Source organism: Ranitomeya variabilis, chromosome 1 (assembly GCF_051348905.1).
Source record: "Ranitomeya variabilis isolate aRanVar5 chromosome 1, aRanVar5.hap1, whole genome shotgun sequence".
NCBI lineage: Eukaryota > Metazoa > Chordata > Amphibia > Anura > Dendrobatidae > Ranitomeya > Ranitomeya variabilis.
The window spans coordinates 843,041,802-843,057,757 of NC_135232.1; the positions used below are offsets into that span (position 1 = coordinate 843,041,802).

The 15,956-nt window shown below is 44.8% G+C and overlaps 1 protein-coding gene across 3 annotated transcripts in view; it reads left to right on the forward strand.

Annotated features, from left to right (window-relative positions):
- The window catches only part of SDAD1 (SDA1 domain containing 1), a 120,216-nt gene extending 105,249 nt beyond the window's left edge, over positions 1 to 14,967 (forward strand). For all 3 annotated transcript variants that reach the window (XM_077276237.1, XM_077276244.1, XM_077276253.1), the window contains exons 20-22: positions 2,735 to 2,822; positions 11,197 to 11,358; positions 14,896 to 14,967. In XM_077276237.1, coding sequence (XP_077132352.1) covers positions 2,735 to 2,822; positions 11,197 to 11,358; positions 14,896 to 14,946 — 301 coding nt within the window. In that variant the 3' untranslated portion in view covers positions 14,947 to 14,967. The remainder of the gene's footprint in view (positions 1 to 2,734; positions 2,823 to 11,196; positions 11,359 to 14,895) is intronic.
- The last annotated feature ends 989 nt before the right edge of the window (positions 14,968 to 15,956 follow it).

Consider the following 15,956-nt stretch of genomic DNA (forward strand, 5'->3'; position numbering starts at 1 on the left):
AATAGGTCCTTCGCTGTCCGGTGTTACTGCTTTGTGCTTCTGACATGTGAGGAAGATAGTGGCCTTCCTCTAGCACAATACTCAGCATTTATATATTATCCCTGTGCCACAATCAGCTGCGTTTCCTTTGTCCAAGTGGCTGAGAGAATTGGGTTCAGTGATAAGCAGGTGTCTAGGGTAACACTCAGGGGCGGAACTACCGGGGTCGCAGAGGTCGCGGCTGCACCAGGGCCCGGGCCCAAAAGAGGGCCCGGTGCCGCCGCGACCTCTGCGACCTCGGTAGTCCGCCGTGGGCGCAGCTTACCGGGCCGCCGCCAGGATGAATTGCAGGCTGAGCGGCCGGTCACTCATGCCTGGTCTCAGCTAAGCTCAGCTTAGCTCAGCTGTAGCGCGTCCTGAGTGAGCGATCATGTGGTACCGCTCATTAAGGCTCATGAATATGCGCATATTCATGAGCCTTAATGAGAGCGGTATCACGTGACCGCTCACGCAGGAAGCAGGAGCTGCGAGCCTGCGCCTGTGCGCCGGGAGTCGGGACAGAGAGCCGGAGGGATGTCGCCGTCGGCGCGCCCGCTTGGTGTGAGACTGTCAGCTGACAGGTGAGTATGACAGAGGACAGGGGGGATTGAAGGAGGACGGTAAGCCGCCCGTGCCATGGGAGAAGGAGCGGGGAGCGGAGGGGGGTGGTGGAGTGATGAGCCATGCATGGGGGGGGAGAGTGATGAGCCATGCATGGGGGGGGTAGTGGGGAGTGATGAGCCATGCATAGGGGGAATATGAGTCATGCATACAAGAGGTGGGGGGGATATGAGCCATGCATACAGGGGGCAGGGGCGGGGGGGGGGGGGTGGATATGAGCCATGCATACAGGAGGTGGGGGGGAAATGAGCCATGCATATGGGGATATGAGCCATGCATACGGGGGGGGGGGGAATTATGAGCCATGCATACGCGGGGGGATATGAGCCATGCATACAAGATGGGAGGGGGTCATTATACACTATTGAGCATCATATGGGGTCATTATACAGTATGGAGCATCATGTGGGGTCATTATACAGTATGGAGCATCATTTGTGGCCAATATACAGTATGGAGCATCATGTGCGGTCATTATACAGTATGGAGCATCATGTGCGGTCATTATACAGTATGGAGCATCATGTGCAGTCATTATACAGTATGGAGCATCATGTGCGGTCATTATACAGTATGGAGCATCATGTGCGGCCATTATACAGTATGGAGCATCATGTGCGGTCATTATACAGTATGGAGCATCATGTGCGGTCATTATACAGTATGGAGCATCATGTGCGGTCATTATACAGTGTGGAGCATCATGTGCGGTCATTATACAGTATGGAGCATCATGTGCGGTCATTATACAGTATGGAGCATCATGTGCGGTCATTATACAGTGTGGAGCATCATGTGCGGTCATTATACAGTGTATGGAGCATCATGTGCGGTCATTATACAGTATGGACTAGGGCAGCAGAAACTCTAAATACGGCCCTGACTGTGGGGGCAGGCCGTGCGGCGTCACGTTCCTCGGCTCCTCCTCCTCCTTTTCGCGGGGCTGCCAGGCGCGCGCGCGCTGCCTGGGGGACTTCGAGCGGTGAAGGTACGTGCAGCAACATGTGGGACATGTGGGGGGTGCGACATGTGGGTGCGCCATGCTCTTCCCAGGTCCCGGGCTGCCTGGCGATGCCGATCGCCGGGCCCAGGTATGTCCGGGCGGCAGGAGCCGGTGCCATTATCGTTTAGCTGGGGGGGGGTGCCCTGCATAGTGCTATTGGTCAGCTAGGGGGGGGGTGTTTTTTTTGCAATAGATATTTACTTCTTAGTTTAACATTGTATGCGTGTGTCTGTATATCATTTTTTTTTTTTTTTTGGGGGGGGGGGGGGCCCCATTCAAAAGTTCGCACCGGGGCCCGCAGGACTGTTGTTACGCCCCTGGTAACACTGTATGAAGGAAGAACACTTTAGTACAGGAGCACATTTGTATTAGGAGAGCGGTGTAACACTGTGGTATAAAATGAGTGGCTATTGCATCAAGAACATTTAGCAGACGGTCTAACCAAGCAGCTCAGGCAGCGGACTCTCTGATTGGGGACGGATCCATCACCATGTGCGGGAGCAAAGGTTCTTATTAGAAGCCAGAGCTTACATGGCAAATGATGCCCTCAGACCATCAACTAGAATGGTCTGTGCTGCTTCCAGTATCATGGAGGCTGTATGGGGAGAGGCAGTCGTCAGCAGTACAGTAAAGTGGAGAGCTGTTTCCACAGAGGTTTCTTACAGAAAAAATATTGTATATTATGAGAAAACCCCTTTTAATGATTATTCTGTTCAAAACTGTATTCATTGCCCTGTGTAATGAACGCTAATGACCATCGTTACCATTAAAGTTGGTTAACCACACCTAGATTAAGAATTATGCTCTTTGCAAGACTGCGAAATCAAGCTTTAATCCTTCTCACTGGGGATCCGAAGTGCCTTGTGGGTGGTCTCGTCATCAGTGATGTGCTCGGCTTCCTGCCCAAAATGCACTCCAGACCCTCACCTGCTTAATCCCTTATCTGACTTGCACTGTCAGCAATTTCAAGGGTCAAAACTGCTAACTCCCTTTTTAAAAGATGGAATTTTATTATTTTGCTATTATATTTAATTGAATGCTTTTGTCAGACTTGCACTTATTGATAACTATTCTTGCTGCTTTTATTTCCAGCAAAGGTGAATTGTTGTCACTCCGAGATATTGAACATCTTCACAAAAAGCCCAAGTCCGATAAGGAAACAAGGCTTGCCACTGTTAAGGTAAGCTTTTGTGTTATTATATTTGCTTTATTATGACCATTCTACTACTCTTGCTGCAAGGCCTCTAAGGCTTTGTTCTTGTAAAGCTACATTCTTTTATTTTTCTAGGTGTTTGTTGTTGACGAGGTACAGAAGATATATAGTAATTATAAAAGTTTGTCATATAATTATATTACTAAGCAGTAAGCAACCATCCCACCTATTGCTAATTCTTTTTACTAAATAGTCACTGCCTTTATCATGTTTTGTGCAGAGTAGAACACTATCTCTCATCAGGAATTGATGACCTTTGGTATAGCTGCTGCCACTAGGGGGCATACAGTTGGCAAAAATTGTAAGCTCCTCCTATTGGTCGTATCTCTTCTGCTCACTGAGTTTTGGCTTTGTGTATGTAGGAGGCACAGCTGCACACTTAGCATCTTTTCTGTTTTCCTCTTTTATACTGTTGACTTGTTTTTTTTCTCCTTATTACCGTATTTTGGATGTTGGAACAGTGTGATCTGTCCTGACTATTATCCTCACTACCTCCATAACGAAAAGGAGGACAGTGGAGAACCTACTTCCCTGTGACCTGCCAACTATAGATATGTCCAACTTTTCTGTGGCTCCCTATTGGTACTCTTACTGACATGTATATACACCAGCATGGACTGACATATATACCAGGTGGATTGACATCTACCTGTAAGGGGCGCAGGATGGGGGGACATTATCACATAATGAAGGGGGAGAGGGGCAACTCTTGTCTTTATAGGATTTAGAACACTACAAGGTCTCTTAAATCTGACCAACATGCAAGGGGGTCCCAGGTCCAAGTTTTGCATAGGGACCCATCGAACTGTAGCTACACCACTGAATTTATCCACATTCCTTTTTCCCAAGGAATGCACTCTGACTTTATATCTAAAGTCAAGGGTTACTGAGGACTCTCGCTCAGATTCTATCCTGGACAAGCTACGATTTTTTTAAATGTTACCTCTAGAGTTGACAGTCTTAATGCTGCCATCAAAAATGTTCTTCTTGTCCAGTCAGGAATCTTCTTCCTAAGGGCTCTTTCACACGTCAGTGTTTCTAGTAAGTGTTGTGGCAGTTTTCACACGTACCGGAGACACTTACATAGACCCATTCAAGTGAATGGGTCTGCGCACATGGCAGTGTGTTTCCATGGACCATGTGTCCGTGGGCAAAACACGCAGTCGTCTATTTTTTTTTTAGCTGCAGCAAGGGCCGCAAAACATTCCTCACACATGACACTGACACATGGATGACATCCATGTGTCATCAGTGTGACACATGGATGACATCCATGTGTCATCAGTGTGACACGTACCGGCACTTGGTGATGAAGACGGCTCACAAAATTGTCCCTTGCTCTGCCTGCGATAAATGCTAGCAGGGGACAATTGTTAAAGTTGTATTCAAGTGTAAAATTAAGAATAAAATAAAAAATCACATTATACTTGCCTTTACACCTAATCGCCTGAAGCATTTGCCCCCTGTAAACAATAAAAAATAAAGAACATCCCTCACCTGTCCGAAGTTGACAGTTTCCCTCCGGTCACAGGCATCGGCTGATGGGACTATCTATTAGATGCGCCAATTCTTGCACTTTCCCTACTCTTCCCACTTGCCCTGTGGCAGTGAGAAGTGAGGTTTGTATTTGTGAAGTTGTTGTCACCTTTGTATTGGTGACATCAAGCCCACGAGTTAGGAATGAAGAGGCGTCTATAAGACGCCTATTCATTAATTTATAGTTATATGGTAAATTAATGCACAGCAAGTATAAAGTCTTTTATTTGAAATAAAGACAGTTTTACTTTTTTATTTAAAAATTGCAAACAGTTAAACGCACATAACGACCATTACATTTAAGCCATGGTCTCCTGTAAAAAACAACCATATGCCTCACCTGTCCGACGTTCTGTCCCACGCTGCAATCTGTCTGCGTTAAAAACTTTTCCAGCTGGATGGTGCCAAGATGCAAGTGTCCAGGCTGAAAACCATGGTAGAATGAGCTGCTGCGAGTGAAGCATTGGTGACCTCATCGAGGCTACAGCAGGTCACCGAGGCGGTGTTCCCAGCCGGGCCCCTGAACTACGGTGACCTCAATGAGCTCTACGCTGCACCGTGAGACTTTTTCTTAGGCCAGGGTCACTCTTACGAGTTCAATGCTAGAAACTCGCATCAATTCCCAGCACTGCCGCCAGCACTTGGTACCGGAGTTTGCCGCTGCATGTATTTCTATGCAGCCGCACGCTCCGGTCCGAACCACCGGTGGCAGTGCCAGGAATTGATGCGAGAGACTCAAGTTTCTTGCATTGAACTCGCAAGTGTGACCCCGGCCTTACAGTGCTAGTGGTGATCTCATTGATGTCACTGCAGTTCACTGTGAGACATGCTGTCGCTGCAGCGAGTCATTCTCCCCTGCTCTTCAGCGTGATCGGTCACTTCTGGCCACCTCTCATGCTGATGAGCAAATGTCGCATAGAAGGATTATGACGTGGGACACTTTGGATTCTTTTAAATTCGGATAGGTGAGGAATATTGTTGTTTTTTTATATTATTCTTAATATTACGCTTGAATACAACTCTCAACATTATCCCCTACACACACTGATAGCAGACAGAGTAGGGGACAATGATGTGAGCTGTCTTAGGCACTCTGTGTCTGAGAACGGTACATACTGTCCCGGTTTTTCTCAGGCGCCGGTATGTGTGATACTAATGCGGCACACGGTTCCCACAAGCATGAAACACGGACACTGATATGTCTGGTACTGAGTCCTGAGGGTACGTTCCCACGATTAGGAATTGCTGCAGTTTTAAGCTGCATATTTATGCAGCATCAAAACTGCAACTGCCAGATGTTACAGCGCAGTGGATGGGATTTCTAGAAATCTCATGTCCACTATGCTTGTATGTGCACCTGCGGATCACCCACAGTTACTGACGCGCGGAGCGTCGTTCAGCGTCTCTGCAACAGAAATGTCACCAATAGAATGTATTGAATGCAGTAAATCCGCATGGTTCAGTGAACACATGCAGATTTACCTGCATTTTGAATGCAGCGATAATACTCTGCGTCCAGAGCGCTGCTACTTCCTGATCGTGGGAACGTAGCCCGAGAGGGTTTTTCTTCCAGCTTCACCATGTCTCCCAGCCTGTTGTTTGTTTTTTTTTCCTACAATCATGAATTTAGAGATTTTTTTTTTTTAATGCAGAAAGGAAGTCTTTTTGTTTTGATTTCTCAAAAGCAAGATGCGTGAATGTCCCCATTTCCAGACGACATCATTAAAAAAAATTCACCTTATTACCCTATTTGGAGGTGTGAGCACAGTGTGACCTGTCCTCACTGTTATCCTCAATATCTACATAATGAAAAGGAGGGCCATGACGTAGCTAGAGTTCGATGGATCCTGATGCAAAACTTGGACCTGGACTCCCCCTGCATGTGGTCAGATGTATGGGCCCTTGTACACTCAAGCAAATAAGGCAGCACACTGTAGCGCTGAAACATGCAAACATGAAACATGAAAATTTAACTGCATTACTGCACTAGAAATATGAAAAATGAGTGTTTAGCGCATAAAAAAGGCCAATTTTATGTGTACCTGGTAGCCACTTTACGGCATCTCTCTTATACCAGGTCCTACGATTTCCTTCCTCACTGAGAATAAACGTCTCCATCTGAATGGGTGCCTATGAAAACCTCTTGTGAGACTACCATTCTCTCTCTCTGTGGAGGGGTACTGGACCTGCTGCAATTCAAACACCTGTGACTAGGAGGCGGAGTGCTCGGTCAGGAGGCTAAATAATACATTTGGCCTTTTTTATGTGCTAAACGCTCTCATTTTTCATATTTCTAGTGCAGTAATGCAGTTAAATTTTCATGTTTCATGTTTGCATGTTTCAGCGCTACAGTGTGCTACCTTATTTGCTTGAATAAGTGTAATCCAAGACACCAATATATCCTGTAACTGAGGGTATATATCCCTCCCTGGACACCCCAAGGGTGTCCAATCAAGTGGACAACTCCAATCACATACAACCAAAAGAAAAAGGAGTATAAAAGTCCAAAACACCATATTTAAAAACCAATAACAAACTTTATTAAGTAAACTGAACAATATCAAATATATCCAAGACAATTTTATGTATACATACGGTAAGCAATATATACCAACACAGAGGTATCAAAGAAGAAACATAACGGTATACCGGGTTATGTGTAAGCCACACAATACATCCCTGGGATGAGTATCAAGTGCAAAGATGAAAAAGTGGCGGTATATAGGGCCCTATAGCAAATCATGGCAAGTCATAGACCATCCCTATATAGAATAAAGGATCCAAAACCCGCCATTAAGCCAATATAGTTGCGCACTTACCCATATTCAATGTGAAGGGGAGTAGCCTACACTTCACCCGGCTACTCCCCTTCACATTGATCCCCTGTTGATAAAGCTATACCGCGTAACGCGCGTCCGGGGCCGCCGGTATGTCACTCTCCATAAGGAGAAACGTTACCCCTTAGACCCCAGTCCAGAGCCTCTCACCAAATCAGATCTCATGCTTCGCACTGACGAGGGCCAACAGCCCGAAACACTGTGTCTGCGAATTGAGATACTTTTATCCTAAGTCCTATTGCACGACTCGTTAGAGGGTTGATTGTGACTTGTAGGATCGCTACTTCCAACAGGTGGCGCTATAGAGTCAAGTCCTCTTTTTCTCAGAAGAGGCAATTTGCATATTTGATACTGTCCCTAGCATTTCTGCAAATTCTGACCTTTTTGGCAGCTGCCTTGATCAGAGATTTCTGAGGATATAGTTAACCCTCTTTCACCTGCCCCAAAAGAGATCCAATCACTCTGGTATGCCCTAAAGATTGCAGAAACCAATTTTGTTCCTTTTGACTCTTCTAAAGCTGCACTCTACTTACAGGAAACAGAAGAGACCTGATCAAAAAATGCAGAGGGATTTTTTTCTCTCAGTCCCTTCTTCCTTAGGTTTTAGTTTTAGTCCCTCTGGAAAAACTCTTCAGTTTTTTGTTTTTTTTTATTTACTTTTTTGTTTGCAAAAAAGACTTGCACATCCAGTCTTGTATTTGAAGAGTTAAGGTACCGTCACACTAAACGATATCGCTAGCGATCCGTGACGTTGCAGCGTCCTGGCTAGCGATATCGTTGTGTTTGACACGCAGCAGCGATCAGGATCCTGCTGTGATATCGCTGGTCGTTGATTAAAGTTCAGAACTTTATTTGGTCGTCAGATCGCCATGTATCGTTGTGTTTGACAGCAAAAGCAACGATACCAGCGATGTTTTACAATGGTAACCAGGGTAAATATCGGGTTACTAAGCGCAGGGCCGCGCTTAGTAACCCGATGTTTACCCTGGTTACCAGTGTAAAATGTAAAAAAACAAACAGTACATACTCACCTTCACGTCCCCCGCCGTCCGCTTCCTGCACTGACTGAGCGCCGGCCGTAAAGTGAAAGTACAGCACAGCGGTGACGTCACCGCTCTGCTGTTAGGGCCGGCACTCAGTCAGTGCAGGAAGCGGACGCCGGGGGATGCGAAGGTGAGTATGTACTGTTTGTTTTTTTACATTTTACACTGGTAACCAGGGTAAACATCGGGTTACTAAGCGCGGCCCTGCGCTTAGCAACCCGATGTTTACCCTGGTTACCCAGGGACCTCGGCATCGTTGGTCACTGGAGAGCGGTCTGTGTGACAGCTCTCCAGCGACCAAACAGCGACGCTGCAGCGATCGGCATCGTTGTCTGTATCGCTGCAGCGTCGCTTAGTGTGACGGTACCTTTAGTTGTTGCATCAGTGGATCTAAGGAACCTCCTCAGTAGATATCAAGAATGTGTACCTGTACATGCTTATCTGTGAGTTTTGCCAGCTATATGTTTATTTTGCAATCCCGTTGAGACATTGCCAATTTGTGTCTTTCCTGTTTGATTCAGTAAGTGCTCCAGTTGTCTTCAAGGAGGTCCTATCCTTTTTGTCTCTCCTTGGATGACAATATGATTAAATCCACATCCAGGTTGGCCAATTAAGGAAGATGTCATATCGTCTTATACCACTTCAGCTGGATGATCAACCACTCGGTCTTTGCTGTACCATTCTGTGTCTAACTTTTTAGGGCATGTGTCTTAACCCAGCTCAAGCCAAGATTCTTTACTCACTGTAAAGTCATTGCTCTTTACAGACGAATGTCCCAGTTCATTATGGCATGCGGGAGATGATCCCATATGCTCAGTTCCATAATTGCCCTCTTCAGCAAGACATTTTAACTTGGGCTAAAATGTGTATGGAAATGCCACAATTCAGAGATTGCATAGACTTATCCTAAGCTGGCCATTGCCACTTCTTCCTTGCACTTCAGTATCTGGTCATGTTTACTAATTCAGGTTCAGTGGTTGGGTAAAATTCTTTCAAGCTGTGTGGTCCCCTCTTGAGTCCTCTTTGCTGGTCCGTATCCAGGAACTTTAAGCTATCCTTCTGTCTCCTCTGCACAAATCCCTGGCAGTGCATCCATTGGGGTTCAGACAGAAAAGACGATGGCAGTTCTCTACCGAAACCAGTGTTTCCAAACTCCATCCCTCTCGTCCCCCCAACAGATCATGTTTTCAGAATTTCTTTAGTATCACATAGATGTGAGACCCTGTGGCAATTTCTGATGCCTTGATGATAATTGCATCATCTATGCAATGCTAAGGAAATTCAGAAAACATGATCTATACAGGGCGATGATGATTGAAGTTTGGGATACACTAACTTAAAACAATCAAGGCAGGACTCACAGCTTGGTAGCGGTGTCAGAGGCAACCCACAGACTAAAGTGGCCAAAGGCATGGAATCTGGCACTCTACAGTCATTTATTTATTTTTTTACGCTGTACGAGAAAGTATATAGTTTTCATAAAGATAGATTCTATATTATTGTCAAGCAGGTTATTTAGCTAATTCAGGGGTAGGCAATTAATTTTCCTGAGGGGCCACATGAGAGACTGACTGTTGTGGAGAAGCGAACCAATAGGCTGAAATTAATTCTGCTCCATATTAACCTCTTTCTGCCATCGGACGGAATAGTACATTCGATGACCGTACCCCTGCTTTGATGTGGGCTCCGGCGGTGAGCCCGCATCAAAGCTGGGACATGTCAACTGTTTTGAACAGCTGACATGTGCCCGCAATAGGCATGGGTGGAATCACGATCTACCCGTGCCTATTAACTAGGTAAATGCCGCTGTCAAACTCTGGAAATGCGCTCACCGATGACCCCGTCACATGATTGTGGGTCATCGGTGTGTCAGCATGACAACCAGAGGTCTACTTGAGACTTCTATGATTGTTGATGCCGGATTTTTATAGCAAAGTTTGGAATTTTTTTCACCACTTAGATAAAAAACAACCTAGACATGTTAGGTGTCTATGAACTCGTAATGACCTGGAGAATCATACTGGCAGGTCAGTTTTAGCATTTAGTGAACCTAACAAAAAAGCCAAACAAAAAACTAGTGTGGGATTGCACTCTTTTTGCAATTTCACTGCACTTGAATTTATTTTTCCCCGTTTTCTAGTACACGACATGGTAAAACCAATGATGTCGTTCAAAAGTACAACTTGTCCCGCAAGAATTAAGCCCTCACATGGCCATATTGACAGAAAAATATAAAATAATAAATATAAAAATAAGAAAGTTATGGCTCTGGGAAGGAGGGGAGCGAACAACGAAAACACAAAACTGAAAAAAGCTCCAGGGGTTAATATCATATTAATTATTTTGTGTTAATATTATCATTTAATGTTGAGCAGAATTAAGTATGCTGACATCCCCCTATATACCGTATTAGCCCGTACATAGCTCCTCTATGCACAGTATGAGTCCCCACATAGCCGCCTAGATACAGTGTGAGCCCCCACATAGTATCCTAAATACACTATTAGTATACAGTATGAGCCCCCTATAGATATGAAAACGTTCCATACACCTGAAAAAGGAAAAAACCATGCTCACCGTCGCTCGCTTTCCCCTGGCGCCTTGCTCCAGTCTCTGATTCACTGACTCTCCGCACAGCAGACATTTAGTGACATCATCACGTCTGCTGTGTCAGTCACACATGCTGCTTCGTCCTCCATCAATCATGCATTCACCGATGTCTGCATCCTGAGGTGCCATCAAGAAGCTGGCAGCGGCAAAGGCACGGTGTTCTGCCCATTTGGCTGTCTGTCTGCGTGCTGGACTGGAACAGGAATATGGGCTGCACTTTGCCCAGCTCTGTACTAACGTATCTTAGATAAGCAGCTTAGCTTTTAAATGAAACTTTTTACTGTTTGACGGATTCTCGACCATTTTATTTTATAGGCTGGTAAGACAGACAGAAAAGAATTTGTGAAGAAAAAAATGAGAATGAATCCACATGCCAGCACCACCAACAAGGAGAAGAAAAGGAATAAGAACTATATGATGATGAGATACAGCCAGAACATTCGAACCAAAAACAAGCGTTCATTCAGAGATAAGCAGGTAATGCTAGTTGACCACTCGAACATAGGATGGCGACATTGGCAATAGCTGTGCACATAAGAGAGTGCAGCCATCAGCTTTCCACAGACGCTTGTTATTCAGTGTGATGCGAACATGCTTATTAATGTCAGCAGGAACAGATTATTGTACCGCACAGGTTTTCAAAAAGAGATGAATTCGACTGTCTCATACATATATGGTGGGAGCAAACCATATCAAATATCTAATGAGGTGTATGGTCAACTCAAAGAATAGCAACACTTTCTTCTTTTTTTTTTTTTTCTTTCAGTACAAATGAACATGACAAACTTTGCTTTGTCATATATCTTTGTGTGTGTATATGTTTGTGTATATCTATATGTGTATATCTATATATATATATCTATATATATATATCTATATATATATATCTATATATATATATATCTATATATATATATCTATATATATATATATATATATATATATATATATATATATATATATATATATATATATATATATATACTTGCAATCGCATCACGAGCGCACCGATGGCCACATGAAATGACGCTCCCCCAATCCAGTGTACTATTGGTGCTGCTGTCAAGGGTTTAACATTGGCATTTAACAGTCGCGTGCAGAACTCTGTTCCACTTGCAGCTTTTATTGGTAGATCCTGGCTGTAACATATCATGCATAAAAATATCAGTAATGCTATAGCATGTAAACATGAAATATATGAAATTTGAATTGCATTACTGCTCTAGAAAATGAGGGAAAAAACAAAGATACTTAGCACATCATTTGGCCAATTCATGCATGCTCAGCAGCCAATGACAAGGCAATCTTCTTTTGCTGGGAACCTATCCTACATTTAGGCCGGTTTCACACGTCAGTGGCTCCGGTACGTGTGGTGTCAGTTTTCTCACGTACCGGAGACACTGACACACATAGACACATTAAAATCAATGTGTCTCTGCAGATGTCATTGATTTTTTTGCGGACCGGGTGTCCGTGCGCAAAACACGGAGACATGTCAGTGTTCGTGGGAGCGCACGGATCACACGGACCCATTAAAGTCAATGGGTCCGTGTAAAACATGTACCGCACACGGAAGCTGTCCGTGTGCCGTGCAGGAGACAGCGCTACAGTAAGCGCTGTCCCCCCAGCTTGTGGTGCTGAAGCCGCCATTCATTTCTTCTCTCCAGCAGCGTTCGCTGGAGAGAAGGAATGAATAATCATTGTTTTTTTTTTAGGGGGGGGGGGGTGTTAAAATAAAGATCCTTGTCACCACCCCCTGTGCGCCCGCCCGCTGGAAATAAAATACTCACCCGGCTCCCTCAATGCTTCCTCTCAGCGTCGCAGCTTGTCCTGTATGAGCGGTCACGTGGTGCCGCTCATTACAGTGATGAATATGCGGCTCCACCTCCCATAGGGGTGGAGTCGCATATTCATCACTATAATGAGCGGCACCACGTGACCACTCATACAGGAAGAAGCTGCAAGGAAGCATCGAGGGAGCCGGGTGAGTATTTTATTTCCAGCGGGCGGGCGCACAGGGGGTGGGAGGGGGGTGGTGACAAGGATCTTTATTTTAACCCCCCCCCCCCCCAAAAAAAAAAACAAAAAAAAAACCAACCCAATGATTATTCATTCCTTCTCTCCAGCGAACACTGCTGAGAAGAAGGAATGAATTCCGGCTTCAGCACCAGATGCAGGGGACAGTGCTTATCTCTAGCGCTGTCTCCTGCACGATCCGTGTGGTACCCAGTCGGCACACGGCTGCCGCACGTGTGCCACGTGAGCACACGGACAACTCCGGTACCGGAATTATCTGGACGTGTGGGACAGGCCTCATATGGGTTAGTAGGATCCGGCTGTAAATAAAACCACCATGGGCTGATGGGTGGAGGATGCCCCTGTTCTGACCAGTATTCTGTTTGGAAGTGCCGGTCAGTCTTTTGTTATTTGTATACATAGGCTGTCTGACCAAGCACTCTACCCATCATCCCCTGGAGGTTTTAATTACAGATAGACCCTAACTACCCATATAAATGTAGGCTTCACATTAGGATAGGTTCCCAGCAAAAGAAGATCTCCTTGTCATTTGCTGCTGGGCATGCTAATTGGCCAAATTATGTGCTAAGTATCTTTGTTATTCTCCTATTTTCCAGAGCAGTAATGCATTTAAAAATTCATATATTTCATGTATACATGCAATAGCACCACAGAGTGCAACTTTATTTGTTTGTAAGGGCTCATCCAGACCACCGTATTATTGGTTCAAGTGCGATCCAACAAAAATCTTTTCTACCACCTTCTCCTCATCCGAGAGAAACGCAGTAGTGTATATTCTCTTATCCAAGTGAACCGGGTCGATAATGCAAATCACACTCTAATCAAACACTGATCAGAGTTTGATTTGCATTATCGACCCAATTCTCTCAGATAAGACAATATGTGCTTGTGTTACCCTAGCCTAACGCACAGCCGTTACTTGCCGAGTATGGGGCGAGCTCACCTTGTGAGCCCGCTCCACACACCTGCTACTGACTTGAGCTGCACATGAGCAGTTGATGTCAGTAAAGGGGTTAATGGCCAGAAAGGGTATTACTGCTCATGTACAAATGCATGCGCATTCAAAAAAAATTCTTGAAAGGTGATTAAAGTGTAAAGGGTATGTCTTGTTTTTTCTAGGAGTCTTTTGAACCAGGTTTGCTCCTAAAGACATATGAAAAATTGCTCAAATACTGTTTAAAGAAGGCTTTGTAATCATTTTCTTTCTAGCATTTTTCTTCTCCTTAATTCTTTAAAAAAAAAAAGCCCTGTGGTAGAAAAAAGTGTATATTAGGCTAGTTTCACACTAGCGTTTACCTGATCTGCGGCGGGTTGCGGACTTCCTCCGTGAAGCCCCGTCCCCCGCCGCACCTCCGCCGCTAGCTCCGCCTACTTCTGCATGCGGCCTGTGTACCTATATTTAACATTAGGTACGCAGGTCGTGCCGCAGTATGCGGATGGTGCCGCATGCGTCGTTTTGACGATGCGGAAAAAAAAAAAAATGCTACATGGCTGCGTCTACGATGGTCGCCGCATCGTCAAAACGACGCATGCGGCACCATCCGCATACTGCGGCACAACCTGCGTACCTAATGTTAAATATAGGTACACAGGCCGCATGCAGAAGTAGGCGGAGCTAGCGGCGGAGGTGCGGCGGGGGGCCGGGCTTCACGGAGGAAGTCCGCAGCCCGCCGCAGATCAGGTAAACGCTAGTGTGAAACTAGCTTTACTACTTTGAAGTGTCTCCTGATGGAAAACATTCCAAACAGGAAAAAAAACCTAAATAAAAAAAAAATCATAAAAGCTGTTTCACAAAACAAGAACACCTTCAAAAACTTCAAGGAAGGACTGTTTCCTAAAGTGGTTTGTACTAAAAAATTCAGTTTTTGATGACCTTGAGAAAAAAAAAAAAAAACCTCCATATGCACACACCCTAACACTGACTTAACAAGTAGTTTAGTATCTCATAGTTAACATCTTTTTGTTTTCTTTCCTCAGATTGCTCTGCGAGAATCACTTCTGAAAAAACGAAAACGACTTAATAAATAAAAGTATTTTCTATTGTTAAAATGTAGTTTAGTGATTATTGTATACGTCGTTTTGTTACCCTGCTCAAAAGTTTTGTGTAAAAAATTTTTTTGATGGATCCTGTGGGAACATTGATGCTGCCCAAACCACAGGCACCATGAATAGGAGCCTCCCTGCTGTGTTTCAGGGCAAACCGGCCAGGAGCAATAGAGAGAGACTTGACTAGTCTGACTACATCCTGGGCCAGCTTCTCCCCGGACCATTTCATCTCATTGCCAGGGTTTCCCAAATATAAACATTGGGGAAGACCTGTCAATCGACTGGAGCGGGGCAGGGAGAAGCCGCCCTACTAGGTCATCGGACTAGTCCAGTTTCTCACTATAGTCACTGGTAGCATTACAGAGTAAAACATACCTGGCTGCAAGCACTGTCTCTTTGATTCATGTTGGTTTTGGGCAGCATGAATCTGAGATTCCCTTTAACGCCTGTGTTGAGCTACACAAGAAACTCATATTTATTGGTTTTTGGAAACATTCAGTTTGTAGACTTTGTTAACAAAAATAAACTGAAGACTGTAGCACATGCCAGTCTTAATGAAGTGCTCACTGTAGTACGCTGACCAGATTCATTAAGCGTCTTAATGAACAAGGCACTTCTGGAACCCACCCAGCTTTATGCCACTGTAGTGACCTAACTTATGATCAATTTGATGGGAGGGTGGGATCATGTCCTGTTCTGCCTATGCCATGCCCATATGGGCACAGCTGACCAAGACTCCCGTGTAAACCACAAAAGTCGCAATACTTTTGCTCAACTGTCGAGTTGCCTAAAAAATATTGCGACTAATTTTGTTTACACCAGATTTCTGACACATGCACCTGTAATGAATCTCCCCTCTAAATATTTATTTTTGTAGTACCAAATTTTTTTGGAGACTTGTCGTAACTTTGAGATTAATTGTAAATAAAATGACCTCACTGCTTTCTTGTACACTCCCCTATGTTATGTCACACTCTTTAGAATTCACAGTA